At 40.2% G+C, this 21,784-nt stretch overlaps 2 protein-coding genes across 7 annotated transcripts in view; one reads left to right on the top strand and one right to left on the bottom strand.

The window, feature by feature from the left end:
- The window catches only part of SLC5A1 (solute carrier family 5 member 1), a 75,083-nt gene extending 65,588 nt beyond the window's left edge, over positions 1 to 9,495 (top strand). For 2 of the 4 annotated variants that reach the window (XM_046901087.1, XM_046901086.1), the window contains exons 17-24: positions 858 to 1,078; positions 2,058 to 2,193; positions 2,642 to 2,749; positions 3,826 to 3,976; positions 4,559 to 4,727; positions 5,809 to 6,024; positions 6,283 to 6,385; positions 7,211 to 9,298. In XM_046901087.1, coding sequence (XP_046757043.1) covers positions 858 to 1,078; positions 2,058 to 2,193; positions 2,642 to 2,749; positions 3,826 to 3,976; positions 4,559 to 4,727; positions 5,809 to 6,024; positions 6,283 to 6,385; positions 7,211 to 7,431 — 1,325 coding nt within the window. In that variant the 3' untranslated portion in view covers positions 7,432 to 9,298. Of the gene's footprint in view, positions 1 to 857; positions 1,079 to 2,057; positions 2,194 to 2,641; positions 2,750 to 3,825; positions 3,977 to 4,558; positions 4,728 to 5,808; positions 6,025 to 6,282; positions 6,386 to 7,210 lie in introns of all 4 variants that reach the window. The other 2 variants (NM_001293240.2, NM_001397792.1) reach the window with 2 other exon arrangements.
- RSPH14 (radial spoke head 14 homolog) overlaps positions 8,435 to 21,784 on the bottom strand; it is a 77,994-nt gene continuing 64,644 nt past the window's right edge. For 2 of the 3 annotated variants that reach the window (XM_040648135.2, XM_415246.8), the window contains exons 5-7: positions 18,167 to 18,392; positions 16,827 to 16,960; positions 8,435 to 15,885 (exon numbers count right to left, since the gene is read on the bottom strand). In XM_040648135.2, coding sequence (XP_040504069.1) covers positions 15,644 to 15,885; positions 16,827 to 16,960; positions 18,167 to 18,392 — 602 coding nt within the window. In that variant the 3' untranslated portion in view covers positions 8,435 to 15,643. Of the gene's footprint in view, positions 15,886 to 16,245; positions 16,554 to 16,826; positions 16,961 to 18,166; positions 18,393 to 21,784 lie in introns of those variants that run through there. The other variant, XM_040648136.2, reaches the window with a different exon arrangement.

Below are 21,784 nucleotides of genomic sequence, written 5' to 3'. Positions count from 1 at the left end.
GGTTTGTGATGGGTAATGAGGTAGAGGTGGAGTTGATGATAGTCTGGAGTCTGATGATACTCGTCAGAAACTCAGAGAGTAACTTTTTTCCAGAAGATGATAATTTTATAGAATTTCAGATGCTAATGCTTGAAATTTCTGGTTCAAAATGAAGAGCTGTTGGGCACATTGCATGGCTTTTCTGTTTCTAGCTGCAAGCTTGTGTTAAAACAGTCCCCAGATCCTAACACCCTTAAGTAAGCCTTGCAGTTGACCTGTGGATGTCATTATATTGGCAGTTGAAGAAGAGACGACTTGCATGTCTATGGATAGAACAGTGTGTGTGTCCAGAAGCCCATAAGCAGTTTAAAACTGAAAGCATTCTGTGAAACAGAACTAATAGGAATGTATCATAATACAGAAAGATAGTGATAAGATTCTGTCAGATTTCAGTCCCTTCCATTTCTAGCTACTCAGTTTTTAGTTTTCCTCTAGACAGGTCTTTCACTGAAATTAGATTAATCCACCACTGTAACAACAGAAGTAACTGGTAAGATCCTGCTTTTTGGTTTTCCCCGGGATAATAGAGTGTGGAAATAATCTTAAATTTACTTCTCAGAATGCATGCATACGAGCTGCATGCATTTGGAGCTTGGATCAGTCTTTGAGAGATACACAGAAACCAACAAACGTGGGTCACTTTGATACTTTATTGTGTGAATACTTACATAGCACTGCATACTGTTTTCTGAAAATGCACATATTTACTCGCTAGGTTTTGTTCATCACTGTTACTGTTTTTCTCCTCACATTGTCTGGCTCTATTTGAGGTGTCACTGTTACATCCCTTATCACTGCTTTTGCTTTCTATTTTTCAGCATTTAGAGAGGTTGGAGGGTATGATGCCTTCATGGAGAAGTATATGAATGCAGTTCCATCCAATATCACCTATGGAAATAGTACAATTGATTCAAAATGCTATACGCCTCGAGCAGATTCTTTTCACATCTTCCGAGATGCTGTCACTGGAGATCTGCCATGGCCAGGGCTTACTATTGGTTTGAGCATCCTTACTCTGTGGTACTGGTGCACAGATCAGGTAATGTGGAAGCCACACGCCTTGGGAATGCAGAACGCAAAACTCTGCAGACTTCTAGTATGATCTAAGGGTAATGTTTGTTTCTTCTCATCCCCACAGTTTGGTATCCAAAACTAGGTCACAGAAATGGCAGTTATTTTAGGACTAGTCAGAGTATTCCAGCTTCTGGTTTCTAAAACTCCTCCTTTATTAAATGGCTCCATTTTAGGGCCGTTGGACCACATGTGTGCAAGAAAATGGAGCTGGTGTTCTTTCAGTTCTTCTTATAAAATGCCCAGAAGATACAGTGTTTAATTCCTTTCTTATGTTTTCTAATTGTGCATAAAAACAAGGAGAGAGTTTGTAATGTGAACATTTACTTAAGAAACCTCATATCAAATGGTCTTAGTTGGACTGGGATGGTTCCCCATTCAGTGATCCGAGTTTGTTTCCAACCCCAAACCCTAGGATTTGATCGACCCAAACTAGTTTGGGTGGATTTTCTCTAAACATTTGGTCTTCCAGCCTGGAGACTCTCAGCATTTCCTTCTTCCTTCCCCTAAGAGCTACCATCCAGCTTCCCAGAGAGATCACACTAACCTGGAAGTAGGAAAGTGTGCTCCTGCAACTGTGACATACATATGTGTTCAATCTGATGAGAGTGATCTCTCTGCTTTCTGAACTGTGAGAAGGATTTATAAAGCAAATTAAAAAAGCAATGTAAACATCGATTTTCTTCCTTCTTATCTCTTTGACTTGCTTTATAAATAACTTTTGAGAAAAAAAGACTATTAGCTCTTAAATGTGCTGAATAAATGATATTTTCCTTTACTTATTTTAAATGTATTCTCATGTAGCATTTATGTTTTTCTGGTGATGGAAATCATTAATAGGCTCTTTCACCATCACACAGGTTAAGGAGTACTTTGTGTCTGGAATGTGGCTTGGTGTGTTCACGGCATTGATTGAGTCATGCGTGCTTGTCATATCTCACTGACAGGTTATTGTCCAAAGATGTCTCTCTGGCAAGAACATGTCCCACGTGAAGGCTGGATGTGTGATGTGCGGATACCTGAAGCTCTTGCCCATGTTTATCATAGTGATGCCTGGAATGATCAGCCGAATTTTGTATACAGGTATACACATATGTTTACAGGGATGCAAATTTCCTCTCGCTGCCAATCTTTCAGTGGAAGTCTCTCTCAATTTCCTTTTCTGTGTCCTAAATACCTGTTAGATTGTTGTCTTGTCATACAGTTGTTCAGGCAGATATGTGCACAGATACTGACTACACTGAAGGAACCCACGGGCAGAGAAGAGATGTTTAGGTTGGATGAAAAGTGTGTTCCTCTGTTTTTTAACTTGCTTTTCTTGTTACTGAGTTCTGCTCTGACAAATCAATTCTGGTGTTTTTTGATTTGCAGCAATATTTAGTATTTTTTTAGAGAAGAAAGGGACAATGGAGGCTTAGAATCACCTTCCATCCAGCAGACCGAGGATGATATAGAATATGTCAGTCCAGTGGTTCAGCGCATATTTGTTAATACGACCTTGTCTAACCGTGTCTCATTATCCTCTTCTCAGATGTGGTGGCTTGTGCTGTGCCTGAAATCTGCCAGCAGGCCTGTGGCACCACAGTTGGCTGTACAAATATTGCTTATCCAAAAATGGTAGTGGAGCTTATGCCAAATGGTAAGGCATTATTTTTGTTTGTTGTTTTAGGAAAGGTGAGGCTGCCAGACTGTAAAAATGACTGATAGGGAGAGCCCAAGTCTCAGAGCTAGCTAAAAAAAAAATCTTGCTAAAATATTTACTGTTAGTCAAAGGGGTAAGTAATCCTTATTGGCTTTGGCTGTAGGTGTAGAATAGTTGCATGCCGAAAACGTCAGCTCTCAGCAGATACTGAGCAAACGGCATTTTAATTGTCCTCCCTCCCTGTGAAGGTCAAAAGTAACCTCCTTTTTTTGCCAGTTTTATAAAAGACTGTCTCTGTGAGGATGTCTGAGTTGCAGGCGTACACCTGCAGTCCTTATGCAAATCCCACTGAGGTGGGAGAAGACATTATCCTGTGTGCACGTTGTACCTTATAACGCCTGTTCAATGAGAGAATGGGGCACCAATCTGTAGAGAACTAAGTATAGAGAAAAGGAAGAAAAACTTCTGCAGAAAACCGGAGCTGATTTGGAAGGCTAGAAAAAAAAACAGACTATGGTATTATGCAAACCATGGTACTTCCTTGATCTCTTTATAATTCCTCATTGTTTCATAAGTGTTGTAGATAGTCTTATTAAAATTACAATCATACTTCCTCATACTATGTTCATTAGATCATGCTGCCTGGGAGAGTGGTTTTAGCCCTATTTTTAATCAGTAAAAGAAACCTGTGACATCTGATTTACAAATATACCACAGGCAACCGCGCACTGCATTGAATTCAAGAGAAATGTTTTTACAACTGTGGGTGAAGTCTGCTTAGTAGCCTTTGTTTCAGCATCTAATCTGAAAGCATTCACAAAGGAAGTACCTACGCTCTAAAAGCTCAAGCATTGTCCCATCACTGCTACAAAAAGCTTTTCCAAAGCTCAGCAGCATCACTCTGCTTGCATTGCAAGAGAGTGGCAGGCAGGCATCAGCACATAAACGTGCCAGACATACGCATAGCTGGCTGACTTGAAAGGGTCAGACAGTCTCTATGGATGGTGCTGTGTACTGACACGCTTCACTGAATGCCCATTCCAGCTAACGTATAGAGTGTCTTTGTTTTCCAGGTCTACGAGGTCTGATGTTATCAGTCATGTTGGCATCCCTTATGAGCTCCTTGACTTCCATTTTTAACAGTGCTAGTACACTGTTCACTATGGACATTTACACCAAAGTTAGAAAACAACCATCAGAGAAAGAGCTTATGTTGGCTGGAAGGTAAGGCAGAAAAGCAGCACACGTGAGACGTGTTACAGACAGAAGCCTCCAAAAAAGTGCGAGTGAAAATCTGTATGTGCAGTGTTCAGGCAGTGCAGCAGTGGCCTCCTGTGGCCAGGCAGGCTGTCCCATGTGTGCTTTCCCTTCTGGATATTTTATGATAATAATTTCCAGACCTCATTTTCAATTTAATAGATAGTGGCTAAACTAATGTTCAACACTTGCTTCCTACTGTTGTTCAAAGGGAACTACTTACAAATATCTTTGTAGGCTTTATGCTATACCATACTCAGCATCAGTGAACTAGTTCTTCTAGCTGATTTGCTATTCATTCATCTCTAGTCATAACAAAGGAAAAAAGTTATTTTCTGTGTTTTAATTGCATGTTTAGCTGTATGATGACTGGTGTTTGTCAGACACAACGCCCAACTTGAATTACTTTTGTTTGTTCAATGATAATTGGCCATTTCATTGATTTTGCCGGTTGAAATACAAAGTAGACATTTAAATTATTGATTAATTGCTGTTTCTGATAGATGCTTCCAAGCAGGTGGCTAATTGAATATCTGTCTATGTTTACAGGGCATTTATGGTGGTTTTAATTGGCATCAGCATCGCCTGGGTTCCTGTGGTGCAGTCAGCTCAAAGCGGGCAGCTCTTTGATTACATTCAGTCGGTTACCAGCTACCTGGGACCTCCCATTGCTGCTGTCTTCCTGCTTGCCATCTTCTGCAAGCGAGTAAATGAGCAGGTAAGTACAAGCTAGGAAATAACGGAGCTGCATGTTGCTCTTTTGTTTTTTTTGACCAAGCATATCACCTTTCACCTTTGTCTTGAATGCTATATACGTTTGTCAGCAAGCTTTTCAACAAATATGCTGTTGTTTCATTCATAATTTCCCATTGTTTTTTGGATCCATTTTAGGAATTGCTGATTTTTATTTTTAGAACAGTGAATTGAGAAATATTTAAGTAACTCGGAAGGGATGAGGTCTGGATTATGCTTTGATGGCACCACGAGCCAGCCACATTAACTGGGATTGCAGACATTCTGAAGACTCAATATTCAGGACTTCAGTTTCTTTCCTATAGTGCTAGGAATAATAATACTTGCTAATGGTTCAGGTTTGCTCCAAGAAGAAAAAGTTTCATGAGAAAGCTTACAGAGAAAAAGCCATCTTTTTGTTTTTTAATTTGGCTGAAACTTGTTCTAACTGCTTTCCCTCAAGACCATTTCAGTGGTTATCTGTGTGTATGTCCAAAAAAGCCTGCTTTACACACACAGGGATGTTCCATTCCCTATCCCAGTGTAGCTGCATCTCACAGATGGATTGAATCTTTGTGCCTTTCGTGGAAATCTGCAGTTGATCTGTGATTGTAGCTGGAATTTTGCCTGAGTTAGAATTTAATATAATCCTCGTGTGTTTGTGTACACAGGATTCTTCAAAGCTGGATAAGTAGTACAGATAAGCATCAGAGCTTAAAATGCGTAAAATGAACTCCAATATTGTAATTGCTTACATGATTTATCGGCATTTCTTGTTCAGAAACATTTTAGCTAGAAATTGAATCTTATTCTACTTCAAAACCTTTTTCTGACTTTGACCACTGAAAAGTTAAAACTGTTTTTGTTTTTAACCATCAAAACTAGAATATGATTAAATTGGGACTTCTGGGTTTGTGCTACAGTCAGTAGTTGTTTGACTTCACAAACTCATGGAATGGCTGAAATTGCCAAAGTCAACATAACATGTCAATACCTGCATGTTTCCCCCAGCAGCTCTTCAGGAGTTACAGCGTGCTCGTTTTGCTAACTTCTGTCCCTCTCTGCAGGGTGCCTTCTGGGGCCTGGTTGTTGGGCTGCTGGCTGGGCTCGGTAGAATGATATCAGAGTTTGCCTATGGAACTGGTAGCTGTGTGGCCCCTTCCAACTGTCCGTTCATCATCTGTGGGATTCACTACCTTTACTTTGCAATTATTCTTTTTGGGATTTCTGCCATCGTTATCCTGGCAGTCTCCTTCATGACTAAGCCGATTCCTGATGTACATGTGAGTATTACTGCACTTCTGCTCTTAGAGAAATGAAGTTTACCACTGTTTTTAAATACTGTTACTTGGTATATTGTCACATTTCATCTATCTACATCATACAGTCCTTGTAAGAAAGCAAAGGAGATAGTCTTCATTTATCTGTCACTGAGCTTCAGTGACTCCTAATGATCTAAGGTGCTGAGGTAACAGACATTTGAGATGCTGTGGTCTCTGTGTACTAAGGATCCAGTTTTAAACTTCTTTTTTTAATGGCAGCTTTATCGCTTGTGCTGGTCTTTGCGGAACAGCAAAGAGGAACGCATTGATCTTGATGCAGATGATGAGGAGGAGAAACCCGATGAAAGAGATAAGGAATCAGGTAACTGCTGAATAACTTCTGTTGCAGTATCTGAGATGCCATCAAGAAGTTTGAGATCCCTATTCCATTCCTGAACAGACAATAGCATGCATAGTTTTCATAGAACAATACGCCCCAGCGACAGAACCTCCTCAACCCAGATTTGAAGTGCTAGTAAGGTGCCTTCTACCAATCCACGACTTCTAGCGTAGATCAGAAGTGACGGGATAACTTCTTGTTCTCTAGGCAGCTAGGTGCCAGTTCTAGGTTTAGGTTAGCAGCAGTGTGCATTGGCAGAACTGCATGTAACTCTGGCACTTGGAATGAAACAAGGAGAATTCACTTTGAAATACAGCCTAGTAGCCAGGACTGAAGGAGCAAGGGCATGGTGCAGGACAAAAGGACGGCAAATTGCCAGACATCCATCTGAGCAGAACCTCCTGTTTCCTTTGCTGGGTTTCTCATGCTGGTGTCAAATTCCTTTTCATAAATATTCTAAAATTCATTTATTTGTTTTTTAACCAGAAGTGTAGAAAGTAGGGGAAAATGAAATAACAGGTTGAGCTTTGCAGCATGATCTGCTTCTCACATACCAGATCAAGTCTCTGTGCTGTAAAAGGTCTTCTTGTAGTATTTAGATCACACTTTTTTCCAGGTCAGCTGTGAAAACACGGTATTAATTTCATTCTTGTACAGCCTTGTACTGTATTCAAAAGCTTCCATGCAACTAAAACCATAAATCAGGGCTACTACATTAAATATAGGAAGGAGCTCAGTGATGGAGAACTTACAGTGGATGCAGCAGTCCATGCTTACATTTCATGACCAGTACACTATTCCTTCCAGTTTCAGAGGAAAGTGAAGACCCAGGATGCCTAAAGAAAGCTTACAACTGGTTCTGTGGCTTAGACCAACAAAAAGGACCCAAACTGAGCAAGGAGGAAGAGGAAGCGCTGAAGAAGAAACTGACTGACACATCAGAAGTGCCACTTTGGAGGAATGTTGTGAATATCAACGGCATCATCCTACTGACTGTGGCTGTATTTTGCCATGCCTTTTTTGCATAGGCCTCTGATTGCAGTTCTGAAATTGTACTGTATTGTCAAGCAGAAACAATGAGTTGTAAACTTACGCAGTTAGATTCACTTAGTATTTTCATGCTCTAAGTTTGTAAAAATCAGGGTAATTTACTCACTGATTTTGTGATCATAATTTCAACAATCTGAAGATCAAGAGTACTGGGAGTTCAAGAAAGAGAATTTCCATTTAGAAATTGAATCAGTCCAGGATTAATAGAGGTTCAGAATTTCCATCCAATATTCTCTCTTCTCACGATACATTTCATATTTTAGGTGCAGAACAGGACTGCACGAACCATTGGCTCATTTCATGAGCCATTTATCAGGGTTTGTGAATTATCTTTTGGGGCCGATGATACTATTTCAATTTTCAACTCTTTCTCTTCTGATCGTTCAGGCTTTTTTTAGCTTTGCCTATGATAATTTGATTACTAAAAAAACCCAACAAACAACTGAGGGGCCATATTGTGGGCAGAACTAAAAAATCACTTTTGTTCTCTCCAGGCACAGCAGTAAAGGGCTTTTGTATATATCAGTGCATTTGATACTGCATCTAACTTTCCATTATCACTTTTTTCCACTTTCATTTTCTATGACATTTTTCATCATCTTGTGTTTCTCAGCAATGAGTGGAACATGAACCATCTCAACTGATTGCCTTTTGAAACTGGTCAAAACAGAATTCAATAATCCTATCAGGAATTCTGCTTATGACAGATTCTCTGTTTAAGGTTAACTTCAAAAGGTCCCCCTCTTGTATATTTTAATATGTATCTATACTTGAATGTGAAACTTTTTTTATACAAAATACATGTATTATATATACATACAATACATTATATATGTGCACATATATATTATATATCAGAGTATATGTATGTGTGTATATATATTTATTTATTTATTACTGATTGATTCCCATCTTGGTATGTCAAAGTTAATCTCTACCCACAGTTGTTAGGACCTCTTTATCCTGGAGATGGTGTTAATGTTTTGCTTCTTTCTATGAGCTGTACTACAAAACAATCCGTGAACATCGTTAAAAGTCCAAAGCATGAGTGCTGGGTTTGCATTTTTCTTTTCAGAACGTTTGAGGGCTTTGTACTACTACTCTGAAAGACTATAAATCTTTCTTCTGAAGACTTCATTGAGAAATACAATTCATGCTGTATGAAATTTCAGTATGACAGTGTGAGTTCATGAAGGAGAACAGCCAGAGCTGTTATCAGCTGATATCAGCTAAGTCAGTCTGATTGGCTCCACTTGCTACGTGTGAAACTCTCTGGAGATACAGAAGATAGATGTAACTCTTCAAGTAAAAAAGCAATAGATCCCGTAATCGATGTGTAATTCAGCCTCTTGGGGAATCAAATGTAGAAAGATGACTTCAGCTGCTGTAGTCAAGCTACAGCACAATTGCTTGTTACTTTTGCACACATATCATGGCATGCTGTGTTGTCTCAGAGCATTTCAGCATGGTGTGTCTTCCCACAGCATTCTGCAGCAGAACTGCCCTGAGATAGGAGCATCTCAATAAAGTTGGTGTCACCTCTGTACGCCCACCACATCGCCGCCAGCTCCTCCAGCTTTAGTCCTCACTTTATCATCCTCTGACAGTATCTTCTTCTCTTCGTTTACATCTAAAACAAAGTGCTTTGCTGGTCCTCATTATAAACCCTGCAGTATACTGAAAAGGTTTGCACGAGCCAGATTAAATCAGTACTATATAAATATCAGTGCAAGCTTTTTCTTGCAGTTAATACAGCGGGAGAGTATTTTCAAGACCATGGAATGAATTGTATTTAAAGGACTTTGAAGTCATTTATGTATTAAAGTATTTGTATGTTTTGAAGCATTTGGTGTCCACAAAATGATGAGACTTCTGAAGAACGTAATGTGGAAATCAGAGAAACCTAATTTGGTGTCTAGATTTTGCTTCTGCTTAATAGTAATGGACAACAAACAAGTAAGAAAGCCTCAAGAAAAGGACTGCCCAGATTCCTCATTGTTGTATGTGTTACAGAAGGAAAATACAGTGAAATTACACAACCACTTGGATGAAGGCAAATAACACAAGTGATTTCCTGGTAGCACCATCAGCCTTTAGGTGACCTCCTCATTAATCAGTCACTGACACTTCATCTTCTTTCCCAGGGTTAAAGGATTTTGAAAAATTAACCCTGAGTTTGACAGAGGCATTCATTGTACGTCCCCAACAAACTGCTTCTGTTCAGCTCTGAGAACTGCCTGTCGTAGGGACCAAGGTTCAGATGTTTCCACGTAGTCTGACTCCTGTTTGGAGTGCTCTGATTCTGGAGAATTTCACATAGCCACACAATTTTACTATGAGCAGTTTTAGATTAATAGATTAATAATTAATAGATTAACAAATGTCACCTGGGTTTGGTAGGTGTTGCATTCAAGGGCAACATCATGGATTTAAGGAAGCAAGTGAATTTTCTTCATTTTTCAGTAGAACCGTTGTCACTGTGGGGCACACAGAGAAAACCCTAAAGGTGCTTACACTGCCCTGGGCAGGGATGTGCATTCCGTGGGCATTCTTTTTCGCATTTTTGACTGGAAATTTAGGAATCCTTCTATCACGTCTCCCCACTTGCTATCTCGGGCTGATAGCACAGCATACATGCATCACATGCAGCATAACACAGCTCTGTTTTAGGTGATGATCCTGAAACATCCTGGCAGGTGAGATGTAGGGTTACAACTCCAGGGGTTATAGTTAGATATACAGAATTATTTCAAATGGACTGTACAAAATAAGTTACAATTAAAAATTCACCTCGTAGCACTGTAGGCCAATTGCAACACTGGTATATAAAGAACACAGGCAAAGCAAGTCAGGTATTTTATTAGAGAATTAGATTATTTTCAGGCCCAATCCTGAGGAGGGTAACCACTCATCATTTATGTTTTCATTCTTCTGTATTGCTCAACAAATGTATTGAAGTGCCTCACAAATTTTAACGACTTTGGTTATAAGAACACTCTTCTTAGAACTCAGAATTAGGTTTTTTTTCAGCTTTGTCATGGCAAAAGCTCACACATTGGTGTGGAGCAGTTACAAAGGGGGCGTAGGTCTGTGGCTTAACTTGGAATACAGGTGCAGTAATCACAGGTTGGTTTTAACCAGGATGTCTGTGGTGCAGAGGCACAGAGCACAAGGCTGAGTTCTCTCAGCACAGGTGACTGTCCTGGACCCAGAAATGCCAGCAGCTGCCATCACTAACGAGCTCTGCTCCTGCATGGGTCACTTCTACTGCCAAAATGAGGAAAATGTATATGAGGTAAAACTGACACAACGATGAAGAGCAGAGATGAGGTGCGTGTCACTGGTGGTGGCTGGCATTCAGAGTGCAGAGCTGCATTCGCTCTGAAGTCATTTGTTGGAAGGGTGGGATTGGAGGTTGGTTGAACCCGCTGCTCCTGGGGACAGGCAGTGACACCGCGGGGAGCGGGGTCACAGGGAAGCTGTTCTGAGGGAGGGCTGCTCCTCCTTTTTTTTTCTTTCTTTTTTTTTTTGTTCTTCAAATAAGATTAATGTTCTTTCTCTGTGTTCTGGATGTGCAGTGTTACTGCGAGGCAGCAAGATGTGAGGGAATGGTGCAGCAATGAGCTTCCCCTGCTTAGCCCAGCAGGCGGTGTCACACGTGGGACAGCAGAGGGCAATGCGTGGCCAAGAAAGATGAGCAATTCCAAACAAAGCCATTTTCTTTACTTGGTGATTCATGGCATCTTTTATGCGGTGTGTTTTTCAGGGCTGTTCTAGGGAACATAAAGAATGGAGCACATCTTGACTCACTCCAATATCTAGCTGTTGAAGGACTACTTAACCAGCATTAGTGCCTGAGGTTATTGCCCATGGTATTAATAAAACAGGTCAGATTATTTTTCCTCCTGAGGAACACTCAATCTCGTTGTTATCTACCACAGCAAGCTGCAGAAGAGTTCCCCTGGTGCTGTGGTGCCCAACCCCTGCTGGGTAGTGCTCAGGGCCCGAGCAGCTGTGTGTGCTGCAGCCAGCAGCTCCCTGCTTGCCTTGGGTAGGCACGAGCTCACCATTACTTTGTGTAGTGTTTTTAGTTATAGTTTCAGATGGCATTTAAATCAGACAGCTGCACTAGTTTTCATTCATTCAAGTCAACAAATTTTGACAGAACAATCTTCCTAAAAGTAGGCTTTGGGCTTGAATCTTTCAGTATATTAGTTTTGCGTGTAGCCACAGAAAATGCATTCTCTCCTTTTGGTTTAATGTCAACCAAACCTGACTGACCTGAACTCTGTACTTGGTCTATAGACAGAAATCTCACTTAGCATTTTTAATCTGAATTTGATTCCGTTGTTTGTTTGTTTGTTTTTAAATAGAAAGTGCAGTGATGGGAAGCACTGAAGTACTCCCTGCGTTGGAACTTGGATAGATTAAAAACTGCTATTTCCCAGGACAGGATTTATATGAGAGCAGAATGGTTTCCAGCTCCTCGACTTTCAAAACCAAATGAGGACAGGTCAGTGAGTCTGTAGTTGCAAGAACAAAGAGACATAATATTCTTTACCTCCTGGAAACTGTTAGGAAAAAAATAATATTAAGCTTTGCATTCAAAATGAGCTGTACCTGCGTGGGATGCTGTGCACAGGGCTTGTGAAAGAGGATGTTACTTCCCATGAATGTGTCTGTTCTTCTGCTGATGTCACTGGGAGATGTCAGGCACCCGACTTGAAAGCTTGATCTGTGCAGGGTGCAAGTGAATCAATTCCAGTATCGACCCAGGACCGCATTAATTATATCGGGGCCTTAATCTTTGTTGGCTTCAAGCCAGAAAGGCTAATCATTTTCCATTGATGTTAAAATCAGCTGAGGTGCTGATGTTGTCATAGCGTAGAACACTGTGGAGCAGAAAGTGCTAAAGACTTGCTATATGCACAGAGTTCTTTTGAAGCAATGAGTTTAATTATAGTGTGTGACAGTGCCAGATCCTAACATGTTAATTGGAGTGTTTGTAACACGTATGAAGCAATACAAAAGGATAGATAACATTTGGGTGACTGGGTCTGTTGCAACTTTATTAGTGAGTATAATTGACTGAAAGTTAGGTCAGTCCAAAGGGAAGCGTTTGTCAGTCATGTTGCTGTGTTTCTTTGATCCATCCAATCATTTTACTGACGTCTGGAGTGCCAATTAATTGCCAGGCCTTGCAAATTAAGGGCTGTTGGCTCATCTCAAAGTGGGCAGTTAGCTGTGGGTCACCCTGCCACTCCTCATAAGTAAGGAACACAACAAACATGTCTAGGACTAAATCTGTGATGTGGAATCATGGAATATAGGTTGGAATGCCCCTAGAAATCCCTCTATTCTCTGGGTTGTCCATTTAGGATCACATAACATCAGTGTCATTGTCTTGCTGGGGAAATTCATGGGGAATATGACCAAAACTATTCCTACCACTGGACTTGCAGTTATAGGTGACCATTTCACCAGAATGTCACTCGTAGAAGAAGTCTCATATGCATTTTTCTTTTTGTGCTCTGCCCTAAGGACCAGGTGATACTCAGCAATTAAGCAACAACTGACGGAAGTAAAAGTATTGCTAAGATCAAAGGATACCTTGGGTTAACTTACACATTAGTGTTAGTGTAACTTCAATACATCCTGTTCTCTGTTTCAAGAAGTAATGTACTCCAGAGGAGAAAGTAAATCCTTAATCATAAGGATTTTTTTCATTTTAGGTGAGAAAAGTCATTAAGTGATTATATGCTAAATTATAGAATGAAAGTTTTAACAATGAAAAGTAAAAATACTGAGAGTTCAAAACCTAAAAAATCCAGCCATGTTCTGTGTATTTTCTACTCAGTTCTTTTTTACCCAATAATTTGTGTTCATGCCATTAGGCTTTTGTTGTCTTGTTTTTCTTTTCCAAACACATTCTGGGTAAATCTGAATATTTCAGGTTTTTTGCCACTCACTTCTCTTTTTCTTTGTTTTTAAAGTCTTTTTCAATGAGTTATTCCTGATTACTTTATTTCCTTACTAGTGTCTCAGAGCTTTAAGCTTATATTCTGCCTTCCAGTCACTGCCTAAGCAGGGAGATTCAGGAAGAGGCTGGCACTCTCACTCCAGATCTCAGCTAAGGCTTTGCTCTGCTCTTGTACTGTGCATGTAAGTAAGACAAGGCACAGACACCATGCCAGAATCTTATTATCATACTGTTCTTTAAAGCAATTATCAGGGAGATGCTCAGATGTGGTACTTAAGGTCCGAGTCAGCTAAATTTCTTCTTGTCACAGCAGTTCAGTCTGGATGGTCTTATTCCTACAACCGAGCAAGATAATTATTTTGCTAACTCACTGAAATGCGATACCTGAATTACAGGGGGGAGGGCTGTGACAGATGCTTGAGCTAAAATGATTGTTACTGCATTTTCCTGCAGCAGTTTTGTAAATGTAGGTGAAACTACTGTTCTCTCTTGTTCCCCAGTCCTTTGCTGAACGGTTTCCCTGTTATTAAGCTGCCTGTCTCTCTCTTATTGAACTGGATGCACTCAGGCATCAATATCTGTTACATGTGAGTGCCTTATGTACATAAAGTGTGCTGAAAAGGCAAAGCCCCTGCAAGACCCTGCCCAGAGGGAATGAATCCATCTGATTCAATGCTTTTAAATCACATATTTGTAGGAGAGGAAATTCTCCCTCTGGTTAGGTTATGGAAGAAAAATCTTTTCACTTTAATCACACCTACAGTGGCTAGTATAAGATTGTGCTTTACAGTGGGAGGAACACTGGGCTCCTGCAGTGGAAGTGCAGCATGACAAACAACCCCTTCTGTGCGGGTGGTGCAGCTTCTTTTTAACCATGGTAATTTGTATCTAGAAGAATGCCACTGAACTGCAAAACCTGAGTGGAAATGTGGGATTTCCTGTGAAGTTGGGTCATTCTTGTCTTGAGTACTTCTAGTGGGCAGGATTTGTCCTGCCAGGCCTTCTGTTGATGATTCTTATGTTACCCACTAGCAAATGCAGAGAAGTCTGCAATATCAGTAGTGATCTACCTTGACTACATGGTGAGTAAAATGCTACTGAAATTCCCCAGTTTCAACTGCTCATCAGCTCTAAAATCAGAAACTGCCTTATTTTCCTTCAGGCAATTTATGTCTTTTTGGATAAGCTTGCTTCAGACAGCTTGAACTTTTGATGTTATATTCAATTCTATAAAGTCTTTTTTTTTTTTTTTTTAAACCATTGAATTAGAAAAAAAGTGTGGAAAAAAGGAGAAAAAATACATGTTTTTTGCAAAGTAGGGAACTGACATTTTCAGTTCTGTTTTGTTTATCTCCTCATCTCTCTGCTCAGACAGCCGTTAATCACAGAATTCTAATGGAAGGAACATCTGGAGACTGTCTTGTGCAACTCTTCTTGGACTAAACTGTATAGGGTTGACTTTCCTCTTGACCTGTTTCCATCCCTTTAAAATGAGCCACAACAGTAGAACTCCTCCATTCTGGCACAACACCTGCATTGTGTTGATTTTCTTCATCAGAGGACAGACTACAGCTGTACAAAACTACAAAGTGCCAGGTAATAGCACAGAAGTAGAGGCATGTTTCTTCCATACTGTAACCAAACAGAGCCTCCCCTATTAGGGTCTCTGTCCCCAGTACAGTGTTACCAAGTGTTACCCCAGAAATGTCTGTGACATTGCCATCGCTTTTTCAGCAGTGATGCTCTAAATGGTTCTAATCCTGTGCTCAACATATTTTTGCAGCAAAACTCCTATAAATTCCTGTTGTTAGGTCATTTTCTTAGCATGGACAGGAGGTTAATTATGAACCTTTCTTTTTAATATAATTAGTTAAAGATTAGTGCCTGACAGGCTGAGATAGATAGATAGATATACGGATACATAGATATAGATATAAAGAGAGAGAGAGCCAGTTTCTTATATCTCAGGAAAATCTTGGAATGGTACCTCAGGAAATAACTCCTGGTGGAGAATTCTGGACTTGCTAGCTTTTCTTTTTCCCCATTACTTTCCTTGTGACCCGTAACACAGATGTAAGACTGTTGACAAATGATTTTTTTTTAGGAGGAAAGAACAATAGAGTTTTGCTTTTGAATGTTGCATATAATCATGCAACTTTTACAGCAAGGCAACAACAGAGGGCAATAGATCTCTGTGAAATACCACATCTTCAGAAAGGTTTCCATCGGATGACTCTGATGGCAATTTCGGCGGCTCTTTTCACTGCCTCGCTGGGGTCCCTCAGGCACTGCTGAAATATGTCTGTACGCTCTAGGAGCTTCCTGCGACCCTCAGCTACTTCTGCCAGCATGGTGAGGGTTTTGATTGCACTCAGACGGGCTTTGCTGTTTTCCACAGCAACCAACTTCAGTAACCGTGGAATGGCTTCAGCACGCAGGGCTAAGCATCTACCTGTAGAAAAATAAACTGGCTTTAAAATGTATTATTACATATAATCAACAAGATTTTGAATTGCTGCTCTTGACTTCCTGCCCGGTTACAGCTTTGAACACCCCAGAGTGTGTGGTGTGACACAGGACATGCCTTGCTTTTCCAGACCTGACCTAGCTGTTTATTTTTATGGAAAAAGATCTTTCTCAGTAAACATCATGTGCCTTGCATGTTGTTATTTCATTTCAACATCTAAGGAGGTATGAGGTACCAAATGATAGGATAAACTGTTTTGGGGGAGATTAGATGTCCTTAAGAACATCCTCCATTCTTTTATTTTTAAAGACATTTCAAACACAGAGATCCTTGCCTGTGTTGTTTTTGGAAGCCGGGGGGGCAGTTACAGAGGAGGATTGGAACACAACTACTGTTATTAAGAGTCTCTTAATTCTAATTATTCGCTCATCACACTGAACATTTAGCAGTTAGTATTTTCAGTGTCTTGTAACTTACTTGAGAGAACAACAAGCATAACTAAAATTCTCTCCTCTCTTAGCTGTGAGAAACTGCCTCTAACCACAGAAAAGGTTTCCAGGAAGTCGTGCTTGGTAGGACAGGTGATTCTGAGTAGCTCCAGGTATCTGAATGTCAGGACGTGTACAGAAAATGTTCCCCTCCGGTGCAGCACACTGGAGGAAAATGACACAGCTGGGGCAATTATTTATTTACTTCAGGAAAATTAAATGTGGAATATACTGCAGTCTCTAGACACAACGGTATCAGCAGCTGTTCTTAGGCAGATGTAAAGAAACGTCCTAATCTTACAAATTCTTGTACAGATCTCATGCTATTAGAAATTAAGGATTTGTGGGGTTGGGGACGGGATCATAGATTTTGTTTTTAAGTTGCTTTAAATTTGGATTTCTATAAAGCAGCCCAACAAACCCGTCTCTTTCTCTCACCCTTAGGTTTAATGGTAGCAAACATCAGTGCGCCTGCTGCACTAGCTTGGACTTCAGGATCTGTATCTTCTAACAGGCTCACCAGTAGTGGAATGACCTCTTCACACACTGTGCTTTTTCCCTCTGGATGGGTACTGTGTAGAAAAGACAGTTAAGATGCTTTCTTGAATGATGCCTGCTAACCATGTCACCACCCACAGCTTCTCCCCATGCCTGACCCCCTGCAGCAGTCCTCTGTTTCCTGACAGCAGGGCTGACACGGCCCTCTGCACTGTTCTCTTTGGAGTCAAAATGTTCCCACTGTTAGACAGATGGCAAGTACCGTGGCCTGGTCACAAAGAGAGAGGGGATGACTATTCATACTTGGTGTCTGTTAAGTCTACTTGCCGATACGTTACTGATCGTCTCACATTGACCTATGTGCAGACATCTTACAATTTTTAGGCTATTTTTTAGGTGGTGTTTGGATTTTTTTTTTTACTGTTATGTCACATAGAAAGTTGCAAGGACCTTGCAGCAAGAGCCAAGGTTCAGAAAGAAATGCCGGTGGTCTTAATGGCGGTTTAGTTGGAAAGCTGGCTGTTGAATCCTACACAGATTTAAACCAACTGCTGCATTAGTGGCCTGAGAGGAATTCTTTTTCTAGGTCAGCTCTCTCTTTCTTTCCAGCCTCTTTAATGTGGGGAATATTTAACATTGTCCTGCTGTTGCAGCAACATAGAAAGCAGAGGATGGCCATACTGTAGGTCAATTCCTGACTTTTTTCTATCACTCACTGTATCTACAGTCTCTTTCTCTAAGACCTCATTTTGTTGTTGGAAGTTAAGAAGTTTTTTGTGCCAATTCTTTTGTAAACAACACGATTTGCAGACCTTTTTAAACCAGACATCTATTGAGCCCTTTTTTTTTTTTTTTGTGATTGTCAGACAATGGACTTTCACCCAGTTTAATATACAAATTTAATATAAAGACCTTTAAATTTCTGAAGAAGCAGTTGCCCTGTAAAGTAAGGGAGCTTCTTCCCTACCTGACTGCTCATGATTTCTCATGCAAGCTTTTCTTCCTAGCAGTACTATACCAGGAAAAGCCCTGATTTCATTGCTAGTACAGAAGCGCAAATAGGAGGAGAAGGAATGAGTTCTCATCAGCTTCTGCTTTCTGAGTGATCTGTAGCAGTCATGACTTTAAGAAGTCTTCTGTCTGCATGTGCATACAGGCTGATATTACTTGTGAAATGTACCACCTTCAGTGTATGCTGGAATACTACTGTACCACTAGTGGACTTGATTCAGTCATGAAATGAGTATTTTCTTGGATTAAATACTATAGATTTTCATTACCCGATTTCTAAAATGACCTGAGCTGCTTTGTTTCTGATGGTTGCTGAGGGATGTGTGAGCTTTTCCTTCAGAATGGTGATGGCATCAGTTGCCAGAGCTTCAGAAGCTTCCATGCGCAGACAGTTGGAGAGTGTGCCTAGGATTAACTCCTGGATTTCATCCGACTCAGTCTTCAGTCTGACCACGAGTAAGGGAATCAAACCGGCATGCAGGATATCAACAGCCCCTGCAGGAGGAGACTCAAGTGAAGGTGTGAGTGCATTTATTATTTCTACCTGTAAATTCAACTTCTTAATAAGATTGAAATATATGATAACTCATTTCCTTACACACATTCAGGATTAGGACAGGAAAACTATCACAATAGCAGTCTGTTCATAAGTGCCATCATAGCATTGCTTTCTTGTTGAGCATACCCAACAGTTCTACAAAGACGTTAGCCCAAGTAATACCCAAAATTGCTCTGATGTTTCCACTTCCACCCACTTTAACTTTCCTCCCAGAATTATTCTTGCTAAGAAAATCAGTGTAAGTCACTTCATAACAACCTTCCAAACTGTTCTCAGCATCAACAGATGCTAAGACAGGCTGTGATGTGAGCCTTTAGAGCTAATATTTTAATATCATTCTCTGTTGTGGTTTCTGTGGGGGGAAGTCGGGGTTTTGGAAACCATCAGCTTCCTTACACATTTCTTTGTAGTAATTCTGTTATGGGGGAAATTCACATTTTGAGCTTTCCATCAGTCAGTACTCTTACACCATTTCTTAGAGGAAACAGCGTCATAGGTATAAAGATCATCAGCTGCCCTGCAAGTGATGTCTCTGCTATGCGCCAGTGACTGACTAGTACCATTTCTTGCACAATACTAAATCAACACTGAAAGAGCAATGCCATGGGAAAGCAGAAACAGAACATACTGTCCACAAGTAACTATGTGAAAATAAAATTCTCCAGCTGTCTTGTTGCTAAGGCTGCTGCTTTGGTTGCCAGGAGAAATGTGCCTCCTTTTGAAGTGATTCACATTCAGTTAGATAAGGAAGTTTTGTGGGTAAGAGTCATAAAGGTGTTTGCAAATGAGTGTCCCCAGTTAGTGATAAAAGGAAAGTGGGAAAGATTTTAATGGTCTTTGATAGCGCTCAGGAGAAATCCCTCCATTTGACAGCCAGAGAAAAAGACAGGATTCTTGATCTAATCTAGAGGTCGTTCTGTTGTATGCATTTCTGAGGTTTTGATGACATCAAATAATTCCTTATGTTGCTAACTTATTAGGATCCATTTTACTAATGAAAATTTAATAATAATAATAATGCTCAGATGTGGTATTATTACAGCTTTTGCTACCTGTGCTACATTTGCAGGCCAGTTCCTATGAGAATTCAAAATAATGAGGAAAACCAGATTCAGACAATTCACTTTTGAATGCTAATAACATTTTAAAGATTAGGATTTTGCTTTGTACCAGAAAAGGCAAAGTGGGGAAGGAAAGCAGAAAAAATGTTACCTTTGCAGCTATGGTTCTGTGTGTTACTATAGAGAGATTGCATTTTCATAGTAGAAAACCCCGACTGTGTATTTATTTTCCTCAGAGAAATGAAAAGAAAATTCAAAGATCAGCAACAGCCCACTCAAACTGTCCCCATAGAAAAATGTCATAAAGCAAACCTGCAATACTCTTCTGGCAAGAGAGGCTAAGGGAGGTCCCCAGGAAGGAAGCAAAGTGTGCACATCTCTCTGCATTAGTCCTCCTGACAAGGACTGTCGGGGTTTGTGCTATGGGCAATAGCTATAAAAATAAAAAAATAGCTATATAATAAAATATAAAAAAAATAGCTATAGGGGGCTGTGGGTGGGTTGGGCAAAGCAAAGATTTGGCCAGGAATCTCCATGTCTTACAGTCATACCAGCAGGGACCCTGCCAGAGGCTGCTCCTATGCAGATAGCTTAGAGCAGTCCCACATGACTCTAAATCATACCCACAGTCGGGTTAGCCAAGTTTCCCAATGGTCCTTTGAAACAGCCTATGAAATAAAAGAGTTTTCATAACCAACTTCTAAAACTTCTCCCATGAACAGAAACTACATGGCCTTCGTACTTGAAATAGAGATACCCAGACTGCTCACAGTAACTGCTTACACTCTGTAGGATGCTGTGGAAATAGAAACTCAAAATTTGGTGGTACAGCTCCAGAGGAAGATTAGTAGCTTGGAGGTGATAGGACTTACATGACATTCCCTCTTTCAAGTGACTGGTTTTTTTTAATTAGGTGCTTTCCAGTTGATCAGTGGTATTTTCAAACCAAAACTATATCTGGACTATATCTTAATATAATTTCATTATTTCCAGATAAAATAACCCACTGATTGTAAAGAAGAGTAGCGAAGAATGAAAGTTTGAACTTCCAGAACAATGGGTGGCTGTAATTCACACTGATACCAATCTTTCTGGAGTCAGTGTCACACAACAAACAATCATATAATTCCATAAGCAAACACTAACTCTTGCACAGAGTGGTCAGTGTTCTAGCTTGAGCCAAGAGAAACCATTGCTTGCTTTATAGCTTTCCACTTCTGCTATTGCTATAGCATTCTTCTACATTTCTCGTGCTCATAGTTAATCTTTTTTCTTTTCCAGAGAGGTTTCCATTACTATTTTTACATTTGCCTTCAAGTACTTAATAGGCATTTTTATACCCATCGTCTGTGATTTCATTTCCTCCTTCTCAGGCCTTCCTAGCTGATTCCCTTGGCTGCTATTTCACCCTATTTCCCATAAGTACTCCTAGCATTCTGGTTTCACATCTTTGTGTTTGAGTTTTTGAGTTTTTCACTTATCTTCTAATATATTCAATTAATATATTCAACTACACAAAACTGCTTTCATTGGCCCTTGAACTTGTTCTTTCCAGTTAATGTTTATTGACTTTCTTTGACACAGTCACTGCATTTTCACTTCATGTGTGCTTATGGTGCTAGCCTTTGCTATTGCACTACATTCTTGAGTGCGAAATATATAACAAAGACACTTTATGTCTTCCTCTTTCAATAGGTCAGCAAGATGATGTACAGAGCATTGTCTAGGATAGCTTATATTCTGTGGAGATGTTAGTAGTGTGCCTTCTGTGGTCAGAACCCCCACAGTAGCTAGTGGGTACTTACTTTGTGTGAACAGTGTCTGTTTGCATTTCTCTTAATATCTTTTATTTTACCAGGCTGGGGATCTTTCTTATCTACAGTTTTCATCAAACTGTCCTATCTGAAATGCTATTGTGCTACCAGAGGGAGCTTCCTGGATATAAACATAGAAACAAAGATAGATTGTTTGACCTTGTCAGAAGTCTCAGAGGGTGGGGAGGAAGGGCCATCAGCAAAAACAAAAAAAAAAAAGAGACTATCTAACACTGAGCCTGAAATTTCCAGGTGGAAATTCATCGTGGTTTCCCAGAGGAGTCAAAAGGTGAAAGATCTAAGGAGGTAAAAAGGAAAAAGGAGGAGACAGCATCAGTGGAAAGTTGTTTGAGTTACTTGTGGATTGCAGCAGTCTCAGATCCTGCATCGCACTGAACAAGCAATGGGAGAAGAAGGTGAGCTGGTGTTTCTAGTGCTCCTATATTATCCTGC

Source organism: Gallus gallus, chromosome 15, assembly GCF_016699485.2.
Source record: "Gallus gallus isolate bGalGal1 chromosome 15, bGalGal1.mat.broiler.GRCg7b, whole genome shotgun sequence".
NCBI classification, from domain to species: domain Eukaryota; kingdom Metazoa; phylum Chordata; class Aves; order Galliformes; family Phasianidae; genus Gallus; species Gallus gallus.
The sequence above is the reverse complement of the archived record's forward strand: the minus strand, read 5'-3'. Positions and strand labels throughout refer to the sequence as shown.